The following is a 26,383-nucleotide window of genomic DNA, read 5'->3' on the forward strand; positions in this document are numbered from 1 at the left end:
GGTGGCGTGTTTGAGTTGCCTAGCAACCGAGAGGCACCCGCGCGCGGGAGCTTGAAGAGCCCAAGCCCCGCCTTCTTGTCGGTCCTGCTTCCCTGCCGGCTGTTGCTAGGCGGCAAAAGGCTGCCGCTCCGTGTGGGCGGCAAGCTGCGGTAAGAAGAAGGCGGCTCCTTGGCGTCCTGCCGTGCTGGGAACCAGCTTTTTGCCTCCACCATTGGACGCCCGGCTGTGATGGGAATCCTGTGAGCTGAGGTAGCCAGGCGGTGGCGCCCGTCGGACTTGGGGGGAGGCTGTGCCAACCTTTTAGGGTGAAGCGGCAGACCGACTTTGGGGCTTCGACTTACCTCACCAAAGGTTTTTCCTTAAAGAATTTACCGTATGCTAAATGTTCCTTAAATTTTAAGACTAAACTAAATGCACTGTCATTTAATCGCAAAAAACAAAAACCTGACCTTTTTTTAAAAAAAGGACAAAAGTGTAAATCTGAGAATCAAATATTTGTCCCATTTAATACTTGTAGAAGTAAAAATGACAGTATTTAACTATTCGCAAGAAAAACAAGCGTTAACAGTGATTTAAACGCGTAATTTCATTCCTCTCGCACAAGTCGGTGGGCATGGTTCTCATTGCGAGTGTCCGAGGCTGCGGGAAATCTAAAGCTAGGATCGAGTTCCAGGTAGTCTGCCTTTGAAATCTCTGCGCTAGCCGCGGCAAACGCTAGCCCGTCCCGTAAAGACGGTGTATTTCGTACTTCGTTCTGTATTTCTGTCCTAATTCGACAGGAGATGGAAGCCACATGGGCATCCTGACGATTTGGAGATTTGTTCGGTGGAGATTTGTTCACTATCCTCTCGCCCAAAGGCTGCTAGAAACACACCTGTCTTTTTGAAGAAATTAGTTTTTTTATTTAACGCGAGGAGGAAAAAAAAAAACGCCCGTCTGGGGCAAACTGGAGCATTTCAGTAAGAAAGTGTTAAGTTTGTCGTAGTATTTGAGCTTTGGCTTGGTGAGTTGTGGTCAAGGGGTTTTGTTTTTAAAAAAAGCAGGACTTGGAAGAGTTAGCAAGCCCCGCGGAGGGGAAAATGCTAAGGCTCGGCCGAGCGCGGGGCGCGCGGAGCGGAGCGGAGTGGCGCGGCGCGCGCCGAGCGCCCGGACCAATTCCCAAAAGTTAAGGGCGGCTTTTTTTTTTCCTTCTCAACAGAACTGTATGTTCCAAGCCATTCCCATCTCCAACCCCTAAGGAGAAATACTGAATTGACTCTGAAGGCTCTGCGTCACTAAGGTAATATCTTAAAAGTGTGAAGCATAGTGATAAATTACCGCAGAAGCTCTTAATGCAGGAGGTACGTGAACGAGGCACAGCGGAGAGTGACAGCTTACCTTCGCTAAACTCTACCTGAACTTTAGCATTTCTTTCAAGTACAGTGTAGGCAACAAGCCTCCCAGTATTAGCTGTACCTGTGAGTGTCACCAAGAGAAAGCAGAGATCGTTTCATACCTTTTACAGTCACGGCAGCTAACTAAAAATATCGCTTAGGCTCATTACTACAAAAGAACAGTGGTGATTAGGTTTTTGTTTTATGCATAAAGAAGACAATGCAATTTCATTTTAAAAAGGTATTTCTGAAGATATGACTAAGAATTTGAAAGCTTCATCCGAACTGGGATATAATGCTTCAAACAGTAAAAAGTTACAGGCACAATCAAGTAATTTTCAGATATGCCTGCTCACATTACCAAAGGGGCACTGAACTACGAGGAGATTAAGTAATTTGCCCAAAGTCTCACAAGTGTTTAATAAAAACTGGACAAAAAAAAAAAACTCTAAAAAAAATTGTAAAAACCCTCCACCTGGTTTCCACAGTCAGCAAAGTACCTCCTGCCATTAAGTAATTTGTGAGGAGAATGACTGTCCCTGACTTACTTTCTGCTCACAAAGGTTAACTTCAAGAGCCAGATGTGGTGGTGAACGTCTGTAATGTCAGCACGTGGGATGTTGGGACAGGAAGACCAGCTTAAGGCTCCCTTCTACTACATAAGGAGACTGAGGCCAGCCTCAGATACATGAGGTCCTATGTCACAAGAAGAAACATTCACTTCAGCTGTGGGGGGAATAGGAGGAAAAAGATAGCGGAGAGGGAGGCCGGTTAGGAGGTCACGGATAGATTCACTGTCTTTCCTACAAACCACATGGTATTTTCACTATGGAAAGAATGTAAACTAAACGCCACTGAACACACAATGCTTTCTTTTTAAAGGGGTTCTAAAGTGAACACCACACTCACATGGCATTTGAGTCTAGTCCAAAGGTAATAATGTGGGGATTATGGCCTTAAAAGCTTAATGTATATGTGTTCAGATTACTTCTTTGTAGGGACAATGAGAAAGTCCTCAAATACAACAGATACTCGTGCTCCAAAATCAGATAGTCAGCTCCCAGAAAAAATCCACACGACACAACCGGCACGCGCTGCAAAGAAAAAGGCAAGAAAAGAGTAAGAAGCCATCTTTTTGCCTTTTGTCATTTTCCCACAACTAGACAAATTACAAACTTACCTGGGTTTTTGTTTGGGGTTTTTTTTGCTTTTGTCTTTTGTGTGTTTGTTTGTTTGTTTTTTGTTGTTGTTGGTTTTTTTGGTTTTTTTTTTTTTTTTTAACAAGACAGGGTTTCTCTGTGTAGCCCTGGCTGTCCTGGAACTAACTCCCTTTGTAAACCAGGCTGGCCTTAAACTCACAGAGATCCACCTATGTCTCCCTCCTAAGGGCTAGAACCAAAGGTGTGCACCACTATGCCTCGCTAAACTTACCAAGTTTTCTCAGATAACTTTAAATATTTCTTAATGTGTAAATTAAAATTTTGGTGTTTTTAAAAATTACCTTCAAATTGAATATTATAGCTTTAGACTTTTATAATTCACAAAGCATGTTCACACATCTACTTGATAATAGTCCAGCCTTCTGAAGCACATTATCGGTGAGAAAAAGAGGACTGGAGAGATGACTCAGTAATTAGGACCCCCTTCCTAAAGACCGAGTTCTGCTTCTGGCATTCACGTTAGGCAGCTCACAGCCACCTGTGGTTCCAGATCCACGGGCTCCACCCCTCCCCCACCCACATCCACCCCCGCACAGCACGCTCGGAGCTGAGGTCCGAACCCAGAGCCTTGTGCGCTTGCTAGGCAAGCGTTCCACCACTGAGCTAAATCCCCAACCCCAATTTTTTTTCTTTTCTTTTTCTTTGTTGTTGTTGTTGTTGTTGTTGGAGCTGAGGACCGAACCCAGGGCCTTGCACTTGCGAGGCAAGCGCTCTACCACGCAAGCGCTCTACCACTGAGCTAAATCCCTAACCCCAAATCTAAATCTTGTAGTCTACATTTTGCCAGCCGGTGGTGACATTGTACAGATGTCCCTGTCTTTGCGTATAGCCCTATGAGAGATACTGACTGGGTGGGAGAGCACTGGAGGACAGACCTGTGAAATTAGTTGGTGCTGGGACATTATCTAAAGTTAATTATTTCTCTAGCCTGACTGGGATGAACCTGGCTTAAACAAAGATAAGAAAAGGGAATTTCTTTTTCTAGGTCATAATTATTACCCCCTAGAAAAGAAATGGAGCCTCGTGTAAATTCAACTATTCTAGATTGCCTTTTCATTACACTTGAATCAGTTAGGCAGGGCTTTTAGTAACTACCTGTAATCCCAGCACTAAGGAACCAGAGGCCGGCCTGGACTAAATTCCAGGCTAGTATGTGGTACATAGTGAGACCTTGTCTAAAAATCTTAAAAAAAAAAAAAAAAAAAAAAAAAAAAAAAAAAAAAAAAAAAAAACCTGACTATAAATTATTGTATTGCTGTGTATGGTGTATGTGCTTGTCCATGTGGGTGTGTGTAAGTTTGTGGAAGGTGTACATGCACTTGAAGACCAGAGATCTTCCTCAGTAGTTCTCTAGCTGTGTGTGTGGAGGGAGGTATGTACATGTGTGCACAGGAACGTTCACCTGGCCTATACATACAGACACTGAGTTTCTTCCTGTATCACTCTCCACTTCGTTTACTTATTTCTTGAGACAGGGTCTCGAACTGAATCTAGAGTGCACAATTTCAGCTAGACTGGCCAAAAAGCAACTGGAATCCTCCTGTCTGCACCCAGTGTTGTGGTGTACTTTTCCATGGTTGCTCATGCTTGCCCAGCAGTCTTTACCAACTGAGCCATTTCTCAAGCCCCTTCACCTTATTCTTTGAGAGAGGCTTCCTCACTGGACTGGAATTCACTAACAAGGCTAGGCTGACTTGCCCAGGAGCCTCAGGGATCCACCTGCCTCCACTTACTTCCCCAGTGCTGGGATTACAAGCTTTGCAAACACATACATCATTTTATATGGTTTCGAGCTATCAAATTCAGGTTCTCATTCTTTACCCACAAAGCTATTTCACCAGCCCCATGAATGTTTTTAGAAGGCAAATTTGCCTTCTCACACCTGCTATATTCTCTCTTTCTCCATCCCTTTCCCTTTTATCCTCCCTGCCCTCCCTCTTCCTCTCCTTTCCCACCTCCAACCCCCCAGCAGTGGTAGGAATTAAATGCTAGGATCTCTGACTAAGGATATACTTAGTTAGTGAGTTCTTACCTAGTGTGTACAAGTCCTTGGTTCAGTTTCCATCATCACATAAAACCAGGCATGGTATAATCCCAGCACTAAGAAGTTAGAGTCAGGAGGATCACAAGTTGCATATCTAGCTCTTCAGGGCCAGCCTGGATTACATGAGACACTGTCTCAGAGAGAGAGGAGACAGGAGAGAGACAGACAGAGAGAGGGTCTCACACACACCAGGACTGTACCCTCAACCCAAATTCACTGTGTAGTCAAAGCTGGTCTTGAACTCTTTATCCTCCTGCTGCCACCTGCTAAGTGCTGGGGTTATAAGAATGTGCCACCATGTCTGGCTTTATGTATGTGTCTTAGGCTAATTTTTTTTTTAATCTCAGGGGAAATATTCATTTTTCCATATCCTCACTCTGATTAGAGACCACAAATAATAGTTCCAATTACTCCACCCAAATGTTCCTCATTAGGTCAGTCTTAGTAATGGGGAAATATAAGAGGATTCATAAATTGAAAGTTGTCTAAGATTTCAAGAAAATGAAAAGTACTTCATAAATCACTAACCTCTTTTTCTTTTTATAATTAATAGAGAGATTTCAGCAACAAAAATACAGAAAGCCTGGCTCATTTATGTGGACAAAACATTGTTCAAACTCCTAAAACACGTAATTTGTGCAGCGGTATGTATTTTTTTTTCTGACAGATGTTATTCCTTAATTAGTTAATAAGACCAGTCAATTAAATATAGAACAAATAACCCTCTTTATCTCTTTGACTTAGATATAACAATAGTATGTAAAGTTCTAAAATTGCTTCTTTTGTTAATCTTAATGAATATTTCTGGGGTTTTTAGATTTCTTTATTTTGATTTTATTTATGTGTATGGATGCCTTCAAGTCCATCTCTGCACTGTAGTATGCAATTCCTGTGGAGATCAGAGAGAGCAGTAGAGCCCCTGGGACTGGGAGTGAAAGACAGTTGTAATGTGGGCAGTATGAATGAAATCTGGGTCCTCTAGAAGATCAGTCAGTACGTTTAACTTCGGAGCCACCTCTCCAGCCCTCTGGGTTTATTTTTAATATGAATGAGTATTACTATTTTTTCTGAAATTAATGCAGTTGTGTTTCAGTTTTTGAATTTGTGTCCTTATTTAAAGATAGGAGACAGTGATCTTCCAACAATAAAAATCTCTGAATTAAGAATTGGGGTTATAGCCGGGCGGTGGTGGTGCACACCTTTAATCCCAGCACTCGGGAGGCAAAAGGCAGACGGATCTTTGTGAGTTCGAGGCCAGCCTGGACTACAGAGTGAGATCCAGGACAGGCGCAAAGTTTACACAGAGAAACCCTGTCTCGGAAAAAAAAAAAAAAAAAAAAAAAAGAACTGGGGTTATACTGGGCAGTGGTGGTGCACGCCTTTAGTCCCAGCACACAAAAGGCAGAGGCAGATGGATCTCTGTGAGTTCGAGGCCAGCCTGGGCTACAGAGTGAGTTCCAGGAAGGGTGCCAAAGATACACAGAGAAACCCTGTCTCGGGAAAAAAAAAAAAAGAACTGGGGTGTAAGCCACCTAGGTGATAGTGCATGCATCTTTAATCCCAGCACTCTGGAGACAGAGGCAGGCAGATCTCCAAATTCGAGGCCAGCCTGTTCTACAGAGTGAGTTCCAGGACAGGCAGAGCTACAGAGAAACCCTGTCTCAGCAAAAGAAAAAAGAAAAGAAAAACTGGGGGTGTAGCTCAGTTGTAGAATGTGTTTTCAGCATGCATGAGGCCCTGAGTTTGATCTCCAACACTATAGAAAAAATCCCGAATTTAAAAATGCACTTTTCTTTTACCCAGCAGTTTCACTTCTTTTTTAAAAAGGATTTCTTTATTTCTATATTTATGTATTATACATGTGTCTACATGTGAGTCTGAGTGAGTTTTTGTGCACCATGTGCATGCAAGAGCCTGCAGGCGTCAGAAGAGAGCATAAGATCCTCTGGAACTGGAGTTACAAACAATTGTGAGCCCACATGTGAGTGCTGGGAACCAAACCAAGACCCTCTGCCCAAACAGCACGTGCGTGCTATTAACCACTGAGCCATCTCCGGCCGTTTCACGTCTAAGAGTACATTCTACAGATAATTTCATTGCAGCATTGGTTCGGAGAAGCAAGGAAATGTCTCTGCTTGCATGTGTAAAGCTTGCAATAGTAACACAGTTCTGCAATAGAAGGATAACAAAGATAGCTTGTTAGTGAACAGGGGGAGTCAGAACAGTAGAGGAATAGAATCCTATTTGAATAAAAATGACAAACAGATGCCCATCCTTCTTCCCCAGAAAAAAAAAAACTGCACACTCAAGAGGATTAAGCCTTGCTTAAAGTAGTCTACTGTCAGAATAGTCTCATTAGAAGAATTTTAGCAGTCCTGAAAAATAGAGTCTCAGCAATCTGTATACTTCTTCACTATCTTACCCATAGACCTATTTGTATTACCATACAAAACTCATTTTTAATTATCATGTTACTGCTTTCCTCATAATTTTAGGCTCTCAGTAAATAAATGAAGTTAATCGGTTATTTTTCACATCTTTGTTCCAATGCTTCAAATTAATACCTCACATTAATAATGCTTTATCTTAGCTGTGTGGTGGTGGCACGTACCTTTAATTCCAGCCCTCTGGAGGCAGAGGCAGGTGGACCTCTGAGTTTCGAGGCCAGCCTGGTCTACAGAGCGAGTTCAAGGACAGCCAGTACTGTTACACAGAGAAACCCTGTCTCTGAAAAAAAAAAAAAAAGAATAAAATGCTTTATATTGTTAAAATCCCATTATTGTACATTTTATGGAATTATCACAGGCATAAAATTGAATAGGATCATTTAAGGAAAAGAATGGAAATTTTAGAGTCAAGCAGATCTAAGATTGAAACTTAGCTTTCTCATTTATAACATGAGAGCGATAATATTCTACTTGTGTTGTTGTTAGGATTAAGTGAGGTTGTAGATATACATATATATATGTATATATATGACTATGATATCACCATATTCCACAATGAATAAAAGATACTTAAAAGCTAGTAACTTAATACCATTATCATCCCCATACTACCATGATTCATTCAACATTAAAGAATTGTTAAGTTTCTTGTGTGTTTCAGGTACTGTATTAGATTCTAGGAATATGATAAAGAAGAAAGATGCTTCCTCTACCTTCATGATGCTTATAATCTAGTTGGAGACACAGATAAGTCTATAGATAAATTCAATAGATTGTGGAAAAGTATTATCATAGGGATCTCAAAATGCCTGTGATCTCAAAAGGCATGGATACTCAAATTTGAAGCCCCATGAGTTGAAATGACAGATGCAAGGCTACATAGATGTTAAATGGAGGCATCAAGAATAGAAATCCACCTCTCTAGAACCCTGAGCCCAGGGTAGTGTTCATTTCACTGTGCTTCCATTCTTTTTGTTGTTGTTGTTGTTGTTGTTGTTGTTTTGATTTGTTTTGTTTTGTTTTCCGAGACAGGGTTTCTCTGTGTAACAGCCCTGGCTCTTCTGGAACTCTCTCTGTAGACCAAGCTGGCCTCAAACTCACAGAGATCCGCCTGCCTCTGCCTCCTGAGTGCTAGGGTTAAAGGCCTGCACCATCACTGCCCAGCTGCTTCCATTCTTAATCAGTAAATGACTTCTGGACGGGATACCACTTTCTGTTCACAGTGACATCATTTATTTCAGGAATATTGTGTGGCACATGAACTACTGAAGAAAGTAAGCCCCAAAGAGGCTGCACTTGTTAAAGATCCTAGCATGAAGTGTAAAGTCAGATTTCGGTAATGTAACTATGCTGATTTATTTAAGAGGATAAATAATAGAAATGATTATATTTCATACTGATTATTTCTCAGGAAAAAATTAAAAAGTATGTCCCTGTTTACATTTGTTATGTAAAGAGACTTAAGACGTGACTCTGTCTATAAATTGACATGGGGTCTCACCACCATTGTGTCCCTAAGTATGAGAATAATTGTGACTTTCACCTTAGGATCCATTTCTTTGCTGGATCTTTATATGCCCTATATTTGAAAAACAGTATGAGCTGTGCTAAGTACATGAGAGAGAAGCAATGGAGCCCCACAAATGATGCCACATCACTAATTTTTTATCTTTATTTCAGATTTGGTGGTGAAAAGTTTCCACCTTTTATCATGTACAAAATTTTTTTTAAAAATGATGGCCATGGTAACAAGTATTTCAGCGGGAAAGATTTACTAAAGCCGTCAAGTAAGGTGATGTTGCATGATAGATGTATTATACTAATATTGCTTCTTAACATCTTTGTGATATCTAAATTGCATTCCAAGTATACAGGCTACATTATTTCACCATTAGTCAACCCACCAAGCTTTTCCCTAAGCACCATATTTCAAAGTATCTGGCCTAAAACAAATTTGAAATGTATTAATTATATGAGGCTCCAAAAAATATAATATGTATCAATTTTCTTTGCATTAAAATTTTAAATTCTGGGGAGGCAGAGGCAGGTGGATCTCTGTGAGTTCAAGACCAACCTGGTCTACAGAGCGAGTTCCAAAAGTCAAAAAAAAGGAATATATATATATTACATATTGGTTTATTTAGACAGGATTTCTCTTTGTATCCCTGGCTGTCCTGGAACTCACTCTGTGGACCAGGCTGGCCTCGAACTCAGAGATCCGCCTGCCTTTGCCATATTGGTTTATTTAGACAGGGTTTCTCTTTGTATCCCTGGCTGTCCTGGAACTCACTCTGTGGACCAGGCTGGCCTTGAACTCAGAGATCTACCTGCCTTTGCCTCCCGAGTACTAGGATTAAAGGTGTGCGCCACCACTTTGGGCATGAGAAGTATATTTTTATCTTACTCTTGAGGGATAAATTCATGTCATGTTCATCTTCAGAATAAGCTGAGGCTGTTTCTATAAAATAGCATCGATTGTTTCTATTCTAAGATTATATAATCGGACTTTTCCAGGAACTGAAATTCTCCTGGGTCAGTTCCACTGTCCCCATTCTTAAGCTTAAGAAAATGAGAACCGGGGCTGGAGAGATGGTTCAGAGGTTAAGAACACTGACTGCTCTTCCAGAGGTTCTGAGTTCAATTCCCAGCAACCATCTGTAGTGAGATGGCTCACAACCATCTGTAATGAGATCTGGTACCCTCTTCTGGCCTGTAGTCATACATGCTGTATACATAATAAATAAATAAATCTAAAAAAAAAAAAGAAAATGAGGACCTCAGAAGGAATAAGGCACTAGAAAACAGTATTTATACATTAAAACATTGTATAATAACTTCATTAATTTTTTGTTTATTTATGAAGTAAATGTTGGAGGGGGAGGAAATAGCCCAGTGATATAAAAGAGAAAATGTGACTTTCCTTTCCTCCAGCATCCTGAAAGCTTGGTCACATTCCTTGCTGTGTCTCCATCATCCACCTGTCTGAGAACCTGCTAACAGACAGGAGGAAGACAGCTGGGTTTTGGGAAACCCCAAATCAACAGCTGAGGAAGATTGACAAGACTCTAAAATGGTGGGTCAAGAGCTAAACCTTTACACCAAAACTTGGTCTGCCAAAGACATTAAAGTTCAGAATTTTCAGAATCGGAGAGTACCAGGGGGGCGGAGAGTTCCCCCACGAGAAGAGAATCCCAGGATGAAATGCAGAAACTGTGGGGCCTTTGGACACACTGTAAGAAGCAAGAAGTGCCCTATCAAGTCTTGGGATGGTGCCATGGCACCACTACCCTTGGGCACTGTCAAGAAGGAAAAGGAGAACCAGGACCCAGGAAAGCGACAGAATCCTCAGAGCCCTGAGCCAGTGAAAGAGACAGAGGAAGAGAAGAAAGAGAGAGAAAGACTAGAGCAGCAGAGGAAGGCTCTCCTGCTCAAATTTCCCAAGAAGCCCCCAGAGAGGAAGCCTCGGAGTTGGAAGGATACGACACATCCTGGTGACTATCTGAGGCGTCCGAGCAGACCGTCGTTCTTCCATGTAAACAAGAAATTATCTCTGAACCGTACGCAAACTAATCTGCCATCAGTCAAGAAATCAGATGGGGAACATGCGTCCCATACAGCACCTTCCACAGAAGACCCTAATATTACCTTACCTCTCGAGGAAGATAAATGTCAGACCTTGGAGGTCCCTAACATGCCAAAAACAACAGTTGGGCACAGTGATGAGGAGCCAACCTTCAGTGAGAAGCCAGCGGACCAAAGCACAGAGTATTGCCTCCATCAAGTCCCGCAGGCTGCCTTCAAAGTGCAGGAGATGAACCCCATGCTGAACACTCAGTCACCAGCCCAGCATTCTGATGAAGACAAACACTCCCGCACAGCACATACAGATAGCCAGCGTGCTGAACTCAGCTTCAAGGTAACCCATAAGAGAAATCTCCAGCTCCCCACCCAGATTATCCAAAATCCTCCAAAGAAACGACGAGTAAGCTCCTACCAGAGACCCCAGAAGAACACCGAGAAGCCTATGTTGGAGTCTTTCCGTGTTGTGCCACGTTCTAGTACCAGCCAAGTTGAACCAAAAGGATTACCTCAAGTGACCGGTGTTGAACAACAGCCTCCACACAACAGAGCTCTTCTGAATTTCACCCAGCCTTTCACTGAGTCCAGTCATCCATTGTCCAGCCACGTTCCAGTCCAACCTCTCCGAATGGTCTTTACTAGATTGAGAAATGGCTACTGGAGCTCCAGGATCTTCGAAGCTTCCTCATCCCATCCTCCTGAAAAGAAGATGTCTTCTGATAAGATCTCACCCTCCCTGAAGCCGTCTGAGGAACCATATCCCTGGGTCCCACTGAGGCTCTTCATAAACACCCGTCTAACCTCCTCCTTTGAGGAGAGTCACTGAGAAGAAGGTCACATCAAAAGAGACTCTGTCTCCAGCCTCAGAGCGACTTGTAGACTAGGACTGTTGGATGGAGGAGAGAGCAGAGGAAGCTGACTGAGCCATTTGATTGGGGTCCTTGGGATAGTGGAGCATATGAACTGGTGGAATACCATCAACTGAGCAGCAGACACAGACACCATTCGGATCACATAAACTGGACTTCACACGGAGTTTACTGAGGTGAAATGTTAAGGAGTCCTCCGTGAAGTCTGTAAGAACTTGAGTTGGCAAGTGCATGTGTTTATTGGCACATAAGCAGAAAACCCAAATTAACCTGTTTGGCATCCAAGTGTCTATATTAGTGGAAAGTCTGGATGACCTCCAGGACCTACATCTTCATCCTGACCTCAGAAGGGAGCTCTTGACTGTCACGTGTGTCGGTGAGAACCGTCGTGAAGAAAGCTCTCTTGCCCTTACAGATGTTCTTCTTTAATGACTTGTAAATAGGTTTTACAGATACGTTTCAGTGTTAAAAAAAAAAGTTCTACAAACTATGCCAAAGAGAAAGGGAGATGCACCGTTATGCCTCTTCCCAAGTGCTGCAGCTGTCACTCTCCTGGAGTGATCAGCCCTAATCTTTCCTTATGTTGTCCTCATTTTCCCCAGGAAATTAGATGTTAGAATTCTGTTTGTTCTTGTTATTAAGATGTTATCACACTATTCAGCCTGACTTTTTCAGTGAACACTACAATGGTCTTTTAATGAACAGAACATACCCAACTTGAAGAGAACAGTTTGGACTGTCCTTGTCCCTTGCATTCCTTTTGAAAACAGATGTGGCTAATCTGTACACTCACAGTCGAAAGAAAAAACTTGCAATGGTGGGATTTTTCTCATTCTAAGTTTACAGTTTTGCTCTTTGAATAAAACTTTTGTTTGCAAATTGATCTAACTTTTCTGTTTACTTACTTTTTGGTGTTTGTTTGTTTGTTTGTTTGTTTGTTTGAGACAGGGTCTCTCTATGTAGCCCTGAATGCCCTGGAACTCACTTTGTAGTCCAGGCTGGCCTTGACCTCCCTGAGATCCGGCTGCCTCTGCTTCCAGAGCTCTGTGATCAAAAGCGTGCGTCACCACACCCGACTCCCACTTCTTGCACTTCCGGTTGCAGTGCCCTCCACCTCCAGAGTACTAGCATTGCAGGTGTGCCGACACACACACCTAGTTTATGCCGCGGTGAGCAGCACCTCAGGGCTCCATGTGTACTAGGGGAGCACTGTACCAAGTGGCCTATATCTCTAGCTCTAAGTTCATTTATTCTTTTATTACTATGCATATGGATGCTTTGCCTGCATGTATGTCCGTGTGCCACCTTCGAGTCTGGTGCCAGAGGAGGTCAGAGGAGGATATAAGATCCCTTGGAATTGAATTAGAAATGGCTGTGAGCCACTATGTGAGTGCTGGGAATCGAACCCATATGCTCTGTAAGAGAAATCAGAGCTTGTAACTGCTAAGCCATCTTCCAGTCCCTCATTTATTTCTTTATATAAGTGGGCCAGTTTTAGTTTGTTCAGATGTCTAGTCTAAATTCACTTATCTTTGGAAATATTTTTGTTATTTTTATGTGTGTGGATGTTTTGCCTGCATGTCTGTGTACCACATGCATGCCTGCTGCCTGAGGAGTCCAGGAAAAGGCATCAGATCCCCTGGAACTGGAGTTACAGACAGTCATGAGCCTCCTAGTGGGTGATGGGAATTGAACCCAGGTCCCCTGGAGGAGCAGCCAGTGTTCATAACTGCTGAGCCATCTCTCCAGCCCCTCTAATTTCACTTGTAAAGGAAGAGGAATTGACCACATTTTTGCTCCATCATTCCCCTCCATCTTTCCATTTCTTGTTGCGTTTCCTTGTCAATTTCCAGCTGTATCTCTCATATAGTCACCAAAACAAAAAGCAAAGCAAGTGAAAGGCGAGGGAAAAAAGGAAATTAGGAACAGTGGTTCTCACCCTTCCTAATGCTGCAAGCCTTTTAATTCAGTTCCTCATGCTGTGGTGACCCCTAACCATCAAATTATTTTTGTTGCTACGTCATAACTGCAATTTTGCTATTGTTATGAATCGTAATGTAAATAGGTGCTTTCCAGTGGTCTTAGGAAACCTCAGTTCAAGGGTCTTTCAGTGCCGGGGGGGGGGGGGGGGGGGGGGTACTGTCCCTGACTCCGCAAAGGATCGCAACCCACAGGCTGAGAACCACTGTTGTAGAACAATAGAATAATGATTTGTATGTGTGTTTGTGTGAGTGAGTGTGTGTGTGTGTGTGTGTGTGTGCGCGCGCGCTTTCATTTCGTTTTCCACTTTGACAATCTATTTTCTCACATTGGTAATTTACAAGAGGGTGTCATCATTGTTGGTCCACCAGAGAATTTTCTAAAGCCTTGCTACCCAAAGCATGTGCAGCCTTCCACACTGGCATCCACTGGACCATTTTAAAATGCAGAACCTTGAGACTGGAGAGATGGCTGAGCAATCAAAAGTGTACACTACTCTTGCAGAGGAGCCAAGTTTGATCCTCAGCACCCATATCAGGTGGCTTACAGCCACCTGTAACTCTAGCTCCAAGGGATCTTGTGTCCTCTCTGGCCTCCTTGGGCACCTGCGTGCATGTGCACACGTGCACACACAATTAAAAAATAAAATAAAGCCGGGCAGTGGCGGCGCACGCCTTTAATCCCAGCACTCAGGAGGCAGAGGCAGGTGGATCTCTGTGAGTTTGAGGCCAGCCTGGGCTACAGAGTGAGTTCCAGGACAGCCAGAGCTAACCAGAGAAACTCTGTCTTGAACCCAGCCCCCACCCCCCAAAAGAGCGAGCATTTGAAGACACTTGGAGATGTATAACTGAGATTTGAATGCTTAGCTGTTTCTACCATACTGCGTACATTTTAAAGCTGAAGCAATCCCTGCGGTTAGTGAGCTTTTATTTACTCTGCATCTGCATACAATTGTAGTTGAAGTTTTCCTGTGTCCGCCCGGCTCCTGCGTCCTTGCATAAATAAACAAAACAGGCTAATATTATTTAAAACTGCTTGGCCATTAGCTCAGGCCTACCATTGACTAGCTCTTACACTTAAACTCAGTCCATTTCTGTTAATATAGATGTTACCACGTGTTCCGTGGCTTTACCTGTGTGCCTGTTACGTGCTGCTCCCTGGACGGCGGGCTGGCATTTCTTGACTCAACCTTCCTCTTCCCACAATTCTCGTCTGTTTGTCCCGCCTATACTTCCTGCCTGGCTATTGGTCAGTCATTATTTTATTTATACAGAGCGATATACACAGCATACAATGAATTATTTCAAACCAAGTGCAAGGGTACCACTTATCACTACTTCCATAAGTGGGGATTTCCAGCAGGAATGAGCAATTGACTATGTATGGCAGATTTCTGACAAGAACATCTTGACTATTGGGCAGCGCTCTTTATTTATTTATTTTTTTCCAAACACCTCTGTGCTTGTTTAAATGAAAACGTTCCCATGTTGGAATACTTGGTCCCTGGGCAAAACCTCGAGCAAGCAGAGAAAAAATGTCTGAGCAGAAGCACAGAGCTGAGAGAGCTGCAGGCGCTAGGCAGGTGGTGTGGGGAGCAAGTGTGGGGGGAGGGGCCAGCCAGGATGAGACTGGAATGGGAGCAGGCCAGGCTCACCTTGGCTTTTACTCTACACCCAGTAAAAAGATGTGGTCTCCTAGCCTCCTGATCCAGCCATCTGCTGCCATGTCTCTCTGTTACTATGGACTCACTTTCTGGAGCTGTAAGCCAAAAGAAACTCTTCCAGAAGTTTCTTTTGATCATGGTATTTTTCACAGCAACAGAAAATGCCTAAGGAGACAAGAAGCGGGCATCAGATTTCCTGGAGTTGCAGTTACAGTCAGTTGTAAGCTGCCTGATGTGGATGCTGGGAACTGAACTAGTATCTTTCACAGGAACAGTATGTGCTCTTAACCACTAAGCTTTCTCTCCAGCCTGGACCATAGTTTTAAAGTTTTTTTTTTTTCTTTTAAAAAATGTTCTTTTCAGCGGGGCGGTAGTGGCACACACCTTTAATCTCAGCACTCAGGAGGCAGAGGCAGGCAAATCTCTGTGAGTTCGAGGCCAGCTAGTCTACTTAGGGAGTGAGCAAGTTCCAGGACAGCTAAGGCTACACAGAGAAACCCTGTCTCAAACAGAAGAAAACAAAACAAACTGTTCTTGAACCCAGATTCACACGCACAGATTCACATGCATATACATATAATCAAATATAAAAATAAAATCTTTTTAAGATGTAAAAACAATTTTTTATGTTGTGCTGGTGTGTTCTTTGCATGTATGTCTGTACACCACATGTGTGTAGTGCCCACAGAGGCCCGAAGAGGGCATCACAGTCCCCTGGCATTGGAGTAACAAATGGTTGTTAGCTGTCATGTGAGTGCCCTGGGAGAGTAACAAATGCTCTTAATTGCTGAACTATCTCTCCAGCCCCAAATGAAAACCTTTTTAAAAAATAAAAAACGCCAGGCGGTGGTGGCGCACGCCTTTAATCCCAGCACTTGGGAGGCAGAGGCAGGCGGATTTCTGTGAGTTCGAGGCCAGCCTGGGCTACAGAGTGAGTTCCAGGATAGGCTCCAAAGTTACACAGAGAAACCCTGTCTCAAAAAACCAAGAAATAAAAAATAAAATTAAATTAAAATTAAAAAACGATGTTCCCTTGAGGACTGTAGACTCACCTACACCTGTGGTTTTATTTTAAAACTGTGCATCAGTGTCTATGGGGACAAATTTCAAATGGTTTTAAAATCCCTATATAAGCCAGACATGGAGGTCCATCTCTATAGTCCCAGCATTTGAGAAGTTTAAGCCCATTCTTGACTACATAGCAAGTTCAAGGCCAGCCTGGGTTACATGAGACCCTGTCTCAAAACCAGTCCCTATATAGCTGGGCATGGTGGCTCATATCTGTCACCCCAGCACTGAGGGAGCTGAGGCAAGAGCCTTACTAGTAAGTGCTTGGCCAACCTGGGCTACAGAGTGAGCTCAACCTTGTTTTAATTCCTTCCCCTCTTCCCCCCCCCAAACAGCTATATCATTTCCTTTCTGTAAATGTAGCCTTTCTATTAATAGCAAGATTGCAAAAGATAGGAACATTATTTGCTGTATTTGTCAGAAAATAGATAAAATCTGTGCCAGTGACTAAAAATATATTATTTTTAAAATCTACTTTCTTTATAGGCAGTGGCTGATGCTTACAAGATAATGGGAGAAAGGCTATTTTATCAACAAGTTATGGAAGATGAGCATTTTTTCCAGAAATTCAAAGTAACTGATCGTATGGATGTTGTCACAGTGCAAGATTATATGCACGTAAGGAATTTAGATGTAGATGTTGAAAAATCAAAAAGGCTTTCCTGGCCCTATCTTCCAACAAGAAAGAATCATAAGTTTTAGTTTGTTGTTTGTTTGTTTTGTTTTGTTTTGTTTTGTTTTGTTGGGGGTTTTTGTTTGTTTGTTTTTGTTTTTTGAGATGGGGTTTCTCTGTATAACAGTCCTGGCTATCCTGGAACTCATTCTATAGCCCAGGCTGGCCTCAAACTCAGAGATGTGCCTGCCTTTGCCTTCCAAGTGCTGGGATTAAAGGCATAGGCCGCCACTGCCCAGCTCATAGCTGGTTTTTTTTTTTTTTTTTTTTTTTTTTTTGGTTTTTCGAGACAGGGTTTCTCTGCGTAGTTTTGCGCCTTTTCCTGGAGCTCACTTGGTAGCCCAGGCTGGCCTCGAACTCACAGAGATCTGCCTGCCTCTGCCTCCTGAGTGCTGGGATTAAAGGCGTGCGCCACCACTGCCTGGCTGCTCTTTTTTTTTTTTAATTGTGGTAAAATGCAAACAACATAAAATTTACCATTTGGGGGCTAGAGAGATGGCTCAGTGGTTAAGAGCACTGGCTGCTCTTCCAGAGGACCCAGGTTTAATTCCCAGCACCCACATGGCAGCTCACAGCTGTCTATAACTCCAGTCCCAGGGGATCTGACACTCTCACACCAATGCACACAAAATAATTTTTTTTAAAAAAAATAGCCTTTAGGGGGCTAGAGAGATGGCTCAAAGATTAAGAGTGCTTGCTGCGCTTCCAGAGAACTTGAGTTCAGTTCCCAGCATCCACATCACACAGTTCACAACCAGCAGTAACACCAGCCTCAGAGGATCCAGGGCCCTCTTCTGACCTCTGAGGGTACAGTCTACACATGCTCGAGCACACACACACACACACACACACACACACACACACACACACACAATGAACAAAATGTAATTTTTTTAAGCTAATGAGTGAAGAGCTACCTCTGGTTGCAGGATACAGAAAGAATTAGAAAGCAGCCAAAGTTCTATTCAAATGGTCTCGCTATTCCAGGGGCAATGGTGGTTGCTCGGTTTAAGGATGTATGGCTACAGATGCAAGAGAGAGAGTAGAGGCAGCGGGCCTTGGGGACAGACAGAGAAAGAAACTAAAGAAATATGTCTGGCATGATTCTTGGATTTCTGATTTGCATAGCTGGACAGAGCAATGCTGAACTGAGCACTTAAGCAGCATACCTGAATAATAATAATAATAATATAATAATAATAACAACAATAATAATAAATGCTTTTGTAACACTCCCTCCCAGTTTTCTACTAATAATCCAAAGAGGCAAGCATTGACGAAACAAAAATTACCGCTATTCTGATTCCTAATGTAATCGTAATAATAATAATAATAATAATAAACGTGACCATAGCTTCTTCATTTGGGTGCCTCACTTTGACATATGAAATTATGCAAAGCCTTAGAGACTCTTGACTGTGTTTTCTTTCCTTTAGAGACTTAACCTAGGAGACTAGGGAATTAGACCAGAAAATAAAAGAAGCTAAGGATGCCAACTATCTTTGCTAATGACATGAGTCACAAACTCACAGGTTGTGAATATGTCAAGGATTGGGGTCACAGAAAGAGAGCCCCAAATGTTTACACTGGAAAAGAGAGATAAGATTACTTGTGGGGTGAATGGCATTTTTAAAGATCTTTACAGGCATGTCATTTCCTTTCATCTCTAAGTTTGTAAATCCAGTGACCCTCTTTATGGATGAGAAAAATAAAGCTTTAACAAGGTCCAAAAACTCACCCAAGGTCCCAAAGTGAATTAGTGGCCAAGTAGATCATTGACAGGGCTGAGATATTTACTGATTGTACTACTGCAGTCCTGGGAAATCAAGTCTGCAGGCATTCTCACTGCATGGAGTGTGGGACTAAGGGAACTGATGATACAAGCTGAAACTATACAAGGCACATCCCACGTTCTCTATTGTTTTGAGACAAGATGTCACGTAGCCCAGGCTGACCTCAAATTGGCTATATAGCCAAAGGATGACCTTGAACTCCTAATCTTCCATTCACCACATTCCAAGTGGCCTGTGCCACCACTCCTTGCTGTTTGCGTTCCGATGTGTGTGGGTCTGATTTTGTTTTCGGCACAGGAGCTTGAACCCAGGGTCCCTTGCATGATAGGCAAGCACTCTACCCCTAAGCTATGTCCCCAGCCTCATACAAAGCAAATTTAAAAATCAATAGAGAAAACTGGTTGGCACATTAAAAACAGCAGGATGTGCTGGTGCTTGGCTGTAAACTCAGCACTCAGAAAGTTGAGGCAAAGAGGATTTCAAATTTGAGGCCAGCCTGGGCTACATAGTGAGCTCCAAAGCAGCCCTGAGTTACAAAGCAAGATCCAGTCCCAAAACCAAAATAAAAACAAACATTAAAAGCTCTCTTATAACAGAAATGAAAGACTCAAAACATTTAGTACAGTATTATTTAATACATTTAGAAACGTTGAGAGTGTAAGTTTTATTTCTTTGTAAAAACTAATCAGCTGTGAAAACACTAAAACCAATGAATTGGACACGTTAAGTGGGTGAAGTATATGAATTGTGAATCTCAATAAAGCTGTGAGTGTAACGGATTGGGGGGTGTAGCTCGATGGCACCGTGCCTTGAGTTCGATCCCTACCACAGTCAAAACAAAGAAAAGCCATGGGGGAGAAAGCATAATCAAGGATAATGTGAAGCCTGTGGCTCAGGCCTATAATCCTAGATGTTTAGGAAGCTGGTGCAGAAGGGTCACAAGATCAAAGCCCGCCTGAGGTACAGAACAAGTGCAAGGCCAGCCTAAGTAACTTAGCAAGACTGTATCAAACTTTCAAAAACAATTTAAGGCTGAGGGGCCAAGCACTAGCTTAGCACGCACACAGCCCTGAGCTCCACCCTCAAGTCCATCCCCTCCCAAAAGAGCCCTTGGAAGGATGCTGGCCTTCTTGTTCTCACCTAAGTGACAGTGGGGACCACTGTCTCTGCTGTGGCTTTGTCAGTTGTCACACGCCTAAGTTTGAATCAGCCACTGATTATATGTTGCAAAATACATTAGATTTCTCATCATGTGAAGCTTTTTCTGCCAGGGTCACTTGGTTCTTCTTGTCAAAGCCGCTCACGTTGGTAAGTTCACCTTCACCAAATCCCTCTAACTGTTCAACATTTGCAGGTTCTTCAATGGTGCCGGCTCCTTACAGCCACCTGGTTCTTCTACCACTCATAGTACATCGGATTCCAGTTTCACTTCCAGGGATACCACATTCGGTTTCTTTGCTGGCCAAGTCTGTCTTTGAAAAAAAAAAAAAAAGATTTCTTTTTTTTTAAATCATGTGTTTGGGGCAAGATTGTGTGCATATATGTGCAGGTGTCCAAAGAGGCCAGAAGAGGGCTTTGGAGCCCCTGAAGCTGGAGTTACAGGGGGTTGTGAGCCCATTGACATGAGTGCTGGGAACCTAACTCAGGTCCTTGGCAAGAGCAGCGTATGTTCTTAACCGCTGAGCCATCTCTCCAGTCAGTCCCCAGTTCCCTCTTTTGATGGTCCATTTTTGTAAAATGTCCCATGGGTTTATCATTGAGAGACAAAGAGGCCACAGAACTACATATTTGCTGTCTATATGTGAACTCATTAATGGATTCACAGTGACCAAACACTGACAAATTTTTAGAGACAGGACATGACTTGTCACGCAATATGATTGCACGCTTGTCACTAATGAAGTAGGCTGTGAATTGAAGATCTAGCTGCAGAGTTGGTGCTTTATGCAAAGGTTTGCAGTTATATTGTGAGAATTGGAATCAGCCACTTCTTGTCGAGAGACTGGTACCACAAAACAAAATGGTGGCAACTGCCACTTCTGCATGATGTCACATGGGTATATGTGAATGTTTGTGTGCGTGTGTGTGTTCACGTGCACGTGAAAGTGGGTGCACATGAAAGTTTGAGAGTATGTAGCAGACTCTAAAGGCCTATTCCTAGCACTGTAGCTCACCATCCTCTATACCTATCTCTCAAACACACATTTATGATGTTAAATTGAACTCATAAATTGTGTTTTTAAATTGCAATGTTTTAAATTGGGAAAAAAAGTGAAGCAAGATTCCTACAAATAAAGATAAGGAAATTCTCCCCTGAGCACCAGAGATTAACTCGTCATTTCTAAAACAGTGTGTGCCAGTGTTTATGCATTAGATAAACGTTTAGTGAGTGTGGTGCTATGTGAACTGAAACTGCGCAGCATGGGTCCTGCCTTCCAGTAAGGGAGTTAAGATGAATGTAGATAACAGAAACATCTAGTTGGAATGAAAGTCATGGGCGAGAGATTCAGTAGAGTTGGGAGATGAGGACCAACAACTGAGCATTCTGCATTTTTTTTTCCCCATATAGTACTGCAGTCTTATGGATAAGACCCCTGCATCATCTGGTGGCAGGAATAACCACTGGCGAAGATTAACCCTCAGAAGCATTCCCAAAACAATGATGATGTATGACATAGTTGATTATGCAGAGTCTGGAGTAATCTCAGACCGTTTACAAAAAGAAATGAAGTATTTGTCACAGAAGCCACAAACAGAAGAGATGCGTCAGCACCAGCTAGAGACTGTTTCTAAAGTTAGGTAAAAGACCATTTTTCTTGAGGTTACAACACTAAAAGCATTCCTGAAAATGTTCCCTTTCTGATACACAGTCCACTAAAGATAATCGGCACACGGGGAGACTTGAGTTGGGGAAGACTGTCCCAACCGTACGCAACTTTGTAAGCAGAACACTAGCAAAAAGGTCAGTTGGTACTGAGGTGATGACTTGTACCACCAGGCAGGCACCTCAGGACGCCCAAAGGCTGCCCTGACAAATGCAAAAACAGCACAGTGGTTGAAAAAAAAAAAGTGCTGGTGACTCATTGGAGCAGGCAGACACAGAGATGCTCCTGCTAGAAGAGAAGCCTCGGGCTAATGGCTTCCCTTCAAGAGAAGATAAGAGGCAGTGCAATCCTGGAGCTGTCCTAAGTCAGGAAGTGGTGGGGCACAGTAGGGTGAGTCAGAGGCTGAGTGTGCCTCTCTGGGAAGAGGCGCCTGCGTGCAACTGTTAATATTTTTGTTTTTATAAATACAGCCAAAAGAGCATCCATTGCCCATGCACGCAGAGCTGAAGGCTTTGTCCTTCCTGATGAAAGCTGTAATTGTTCTCTCTCTCTCTCTCTCTCTCTCTCTCTCTCTCTCTCTCTCTCTCTCTCTCTCTCTCTCTCTCTCTCTCTCTCCTCTCTCTCCCTCCCTCCCTCCCTCCCTCCCTCCCTCCCTCCCTCCCTCCCTCCCTCCCTCCCTCCCTCTCCTGACTCCCGTTGCCTAGGATCAATTGTATATAAATTACAGTGGTATTATTCTCTTCTTTACCAATAACAAGCAAACCAATTCGTAGTTTGGATAACCATGTTATAGCAAAATCGATGGTTTAGGATCTGAAATGACAGGGACAGAATGTTATTCTTCCAATTAGGATTGCTTTTAATTTCCATTACTAAGAGTCACCCAGCCCATCTTATTTATAAATTAATCTGGCTTTCTTAAGAAAAAGAAATGGTGATAAGGCTGAAGAGGACTTGTTGGTAATATATTTTCACACATATGCTTGCAATAAGAAATATCCCTTTAGACCACAAAGAAGACCCTGGCAAGCAAACACACTGGGGAGTCTCAGGACTGCAGACGAAAGGTGTTGAGCCAGAAACATAATTCAACTCCTTTATTTTATAGTCAAGGCTGTGCACTTTCCAGACAGATAGCCTGGTTCAAGGCACAGTCTGTCATCATGAAATAGACTTTCTCTAACTCATACATATGAGCATTGAATATAGAACTTAACCCTATTACCACCAAGGTCAAATAAATGATGTCATTTTCTTCACTGCCATATATAACTTTGTGCTCCCTGCTATCTGGATTCATGCTACTGATTATCCAAGAATGAGTCATTTAGGAGTCAGACAGCTAGCCAATTTTTAAATCAACTGAAGAAGAAAAATATTTTCATAAGAGCATCTTTGGATAAAGTCCTAGTCTAGGATCTCCCAGAAGCAAACCCCAAGACTAGGAATTGAGTTGGAACAATTTATTTGGGAGGTGATCCCAGAAACTACTGAGAGGGTAGGGCAGTAACCCAGACTGTGTGTTAGCAAGCCACTTACCACTGGAGCTACCTGGGAAGGTTAGAGTCACTGTACAGCATGCAACTCTGTTATTCCACTGGGTACACTAATGCCCCACGGCCATTGGTTAAGTGCTGGCCAGCAGGGGCAGTATTCTTAGATTCTTTTAACCTACTCTGCACATGGACTCTTGTTCTGAAGGACGATTCTAAGGATGAATGATCCAAGTGCTGGCAGGAGGCTATTGAACTGATCTGCCCTTGATAGTAAAGCTCAGGGAATGAGAGCATGAAACCAGCTGGCCTGAGCCCAACACTGGTCAAATAAAATAGCTTCGCTAAGCTGGGGAGAAGGCTCAGCGGAAAAAGTGCCGCTGAGCAAGCATGAAGACCTGAGTTCAGATCCCCAGAGCCCATGTAAAAATCCAGGCAGGTGTGATAGCCACTTCTAATCTCAGCACTCAGGACACAAACAAGATCTCTAGCTAGAAATGGTGAGCTCCATATCCAGAAGAGACTTACTTATCCTCAATAAATAAAAGAGCAACTAGCAAAGACACCTGACAGCAGCTGTGGGCCTTCACAACACAATCAAACAAGTACATACACAAGCGCCTGCACACACACACACACATGAGTCCACATACATGTGAACATAAGCCCACATACACACCCCACACAAATGCATACACAGAAAAATAAGCTTCATCATGAAACCCATTACTTATTATGCTAACCTGAAAATTAATTTTTAAAAGAAGCTTGCTTTTTCAACTGTTATGAAATGTAAATTCCGGCATTAGTTATGATATTTTAAAAATTCATGCTGAGTATGGTGATGCCTTTAGTCTCAGCATTCAGAAGGCTGCCTCCGTAAGATTGAGGCCAGCCTGGGCAACATATTGAGACCCTGTCTAAAAAAAAAAAAGAAAAGAAAAAGAAAAAAACATCCACATGGCCACTCCACAGTGTTTTCTAGGAAGGCTTATTTTGAATGACAGCAGGGTTTTGCCATTTTTGTCACCGTAGTTGTCAACATCACCATCACATATACACCTCCACAAGCACCAGGCAAGAACAATGCTATGCCTCCCCGCCCCCCAAATGGTCTTGCTGTGCAGCTCTGGTTGGCTTTGAGCTCAGTAATATAATCCAGCTTGCCTTGAACTCATGCTCTTCCTGCCTCTGCCTCCTCAGTCCTAGAAAGTGTGTGCTACCATGCCTGGATGTTTAAGAACTGAAAATGCAGCCCGGCCGTGGTGGCACATGCTTTTAATCTCAGCTCTCCGGAGGCAGAGGCAAGCAGATCTCTGTCTGGAGGACAACCTGATCTACAGTGTGAGTTCCAGGACAGCCATGGCTGTTACACTGAGAAGCTCTGTCTTGGAAAAAAAAAGAAAGAAAGAGAGAAAAGAGAACAGAACAGTGCTATGTAAAGTCCCAGAAATGATGACTTGAACCTAAAAGCTGACATGCCGTGTTGCTCCACATACTGAAGTCTCTCAGTATGCTAGACAATACCTTACAGTTTAGCATGGACTTCACATTCCAATCTTATTTTGTGTTCTTTTATTTATTTTTTTTTCTGTCTCTAATACAAATGTCTTCTAGGTATCCATCCTTTCCAATTGTCCGCCCTTTTTACCAGCCTTGGGGACCGCAAGGTAAAACGAAACATTTGGGCCGTCGATCCAAGCAAGCACAAAAGAAGGTTCAAAAGATGAAACAAGCCTATATGGCAGCTAGAGAAGAAAAGGCTTCCTCCAAGGTAACTGCACGTTTAACTAGCAGTGAACTCCTTCGTTATTTTGTCTTTTTTTTTTTTTTTTTGGTTTTTCGAGACAGGGTTTCTCTGTGTAGCTTTGCACCTTTCCTGGAACTCACTCTGTAGCCCAGGCCGGCCTCGAACTCACAGAGATCCACCTGGCTCTGCCTCCCGAGTGCTGGAGACAGTTTTCAAACTGCCTATTTTTAGGATCCGAGAGAAGCCCCCAAGAAAGACCAACTGACGTCACGTATGCAATTTAGCAAGAGCGTTTATTTCCAACATGATGGGGGTGGCAAATAGCGACCCCGAAGGGCGGTTCTCAAGCTCCTTTTTTTTGGGGGGGGGGCGTTGAGACAGGGTTTCTCTGTATAGTTTTGTGCCTTTCCTGGAACTCACTTTGTAGACCAGGCTGGACTCGAACTCACAGAGATCCGCCTGCCTCTGCCTCTCGAGTGCTAGGATTAAAGGTGTGCGCCACCACCGCCGGGCGCTCCTTTTAAGCAGAGTTAGGGGAATTCCAGAGAGGAGGGATTAATCTGGTGCTCATTGGTGGAGGAAAGAGTAGTCTGGGAGTTGATTGGTGGGAGGCTGTAATGGTTAGGGCCCCGTTAGTGGTGGAGGGGTCTAGTGTCTAGGGGCTTGTTGACAAGAGGGTAGGAAAAGCTATCTTGAGCTAGCAGAAGTCTGGGGGGACATCTGCTGAGCCAGCAGAAGGGGCTGGGGGCGGGGCACCTGTTGATTGGTTGCCCCTAAGTTGTGGTTTTCCTGAGAACTGCTTGCTCAGCTCCAGCCCGCTCTAGTGAACCAAAACTAAGGCCTGGTCCATGTCAGGGCTGCTAGGGGAGCCTGTTAGGGCCCTGGCTTGGCCATCCAGTCCTTTCACCTATAAGTAACTTTATTTGCCCAAAGAAATGCGAGTTCAAGGCTGAAACACCTTTGGCATACATACCTGGGCAGTGTGAAGCTATTTTCTGGTAACACCCATTTTCTCTTATTTATTTATGTATGTGTTTGTTTGTTTCACTCTGTATCCCTGACTGACCTGGACATCTGTACAAACCAGGCTGGCTTCGAACTCATAGAGATCCACCTACCTCTATTTCCTGAAAGCTGAGATTAAAAGCATGCACCATTGAGCCGGGTGGTGGTGGCACAAGCCTTTAATCCCAGCACTTGGGAGGCAGAGGCAGGTGGATCTCTATGAGTTTGAGGCTAGCCTGGTCTACAGAGTGAGATCCAGGACAGGCACCAAAACACACAGAGAAACCCTGTCTTGAATAAACCACAAAAGAAAAAAGCCAAATACGAAAGACTCTGTTTTTATTTGTAATTGCGTAGGGAGCACAAGCAGACGCATCACGAGTAAAGAAGAAGGTCATATTCTACTGTCCATCTTTTGAAATTCTGGCAATTGAAGAAACCCCATCAGACACCAAACTGGCAAAAGAAGAAAGGGAATTATTTGCCTGGTATCAAGACCTATATGTTAAACATTCCTCATTGTTTTGAAACGCTAATTGACAGAAAGCAACAGTTGTTTAACAATATTGCTGTCGATAAATAAAAAGCAGCTGAGTAGAAA

The 26,383-nt window shown here is 43.2% G+C and overlaps 1 protein-coding gene across 3 annotated transcripts; it reads left to right on the forward strand.

Annotated features, from left to right (window-relative positions):
• The first annotated feature begins 31 nt into the window (after positions 1-31).
• On the forward strand, positions 32-26,383 carry CXHXorf58 (chromosome X CXorf58 homolog). 3 transcript variants are annotated; one of them, XM_042268706.2, is made up of 10 exons: positions 32-249; positions 1,199-1,279; positions 2,372-2,492; positions 5,191-5,281; positions 8,326-8,420; positions 8,765-8,876; positions 16,730-16,861; positions 21,279-21,508; positions 24,645-24,801; positions 26,140-26,383. In XM_042268706.2, the coding sequence occupies exons 3-10, from the start codon at positions 2,377-2,379 to the stop codon at positions 26,308-26,310; spliced, it is 1,104 nt and encodes a 367-aa protein (XP_042124640.1). In that variant the 5' UTR covers positions 32-249; positions 1,199-1,279; positions 2,372-2,376; the 3' UTR covers positions 26,311-26,383. The 3 variants fall into 3 exon arrangements, with proteins under 3 accessions (XP_042124640.1, XP_015863875.2, XP_076418242.1); XM_016008389.3 differs by having other exon boundaries at positions 33-249; positions 2,357-2,492; XM_076562127.1 differs by lacking the exons at positions 32-249; positions 1,199-1,279 and having other exon boundaries at positions 1,302-2,492.

Source organism: Peromyscus maniculatus, chromosome X (genome assembly GCF_049852395.1).
Source record: "Peromyscus maniculatus bairdii isolate BWxNUB_F1_BW_parent chromosome X, HU_Pman_BW_mat_3.1, whole genome shotgun sequence".
NCBI classification, from domain to species: domain Eukaryota; kingdom Metazoa; phylum Chordata; class Mammalia; order Rodentia; family Cricetidae; genus Peromyscus; species Peromyscus maniculatus.

Bases quoted from the DNA above. Each gene is read 5' to 3' on its own strand.
- CXHXorf58 (XM_076562127.1), top strand. From the start codon at position 2,341: ATGTATATGTGTTCAGATTACTTCTTTGTAGGGACAATGAGAAAGTCC. The intron at 8,421-8,764 runs GTAATGTAACTA...TCTTTATTTCAG, and splicing joins AAGTGTAAAGTCAGATTTCG to ATTTGGTGGTGAAAAGTTTC. The intron at 16,862-21,278 runs GTAAGGAATTTA...TTCCCCATATAG, and splicing joins CAGTGCAAGATTATATGCAC to TACTGCAGTCTTATGGATAA.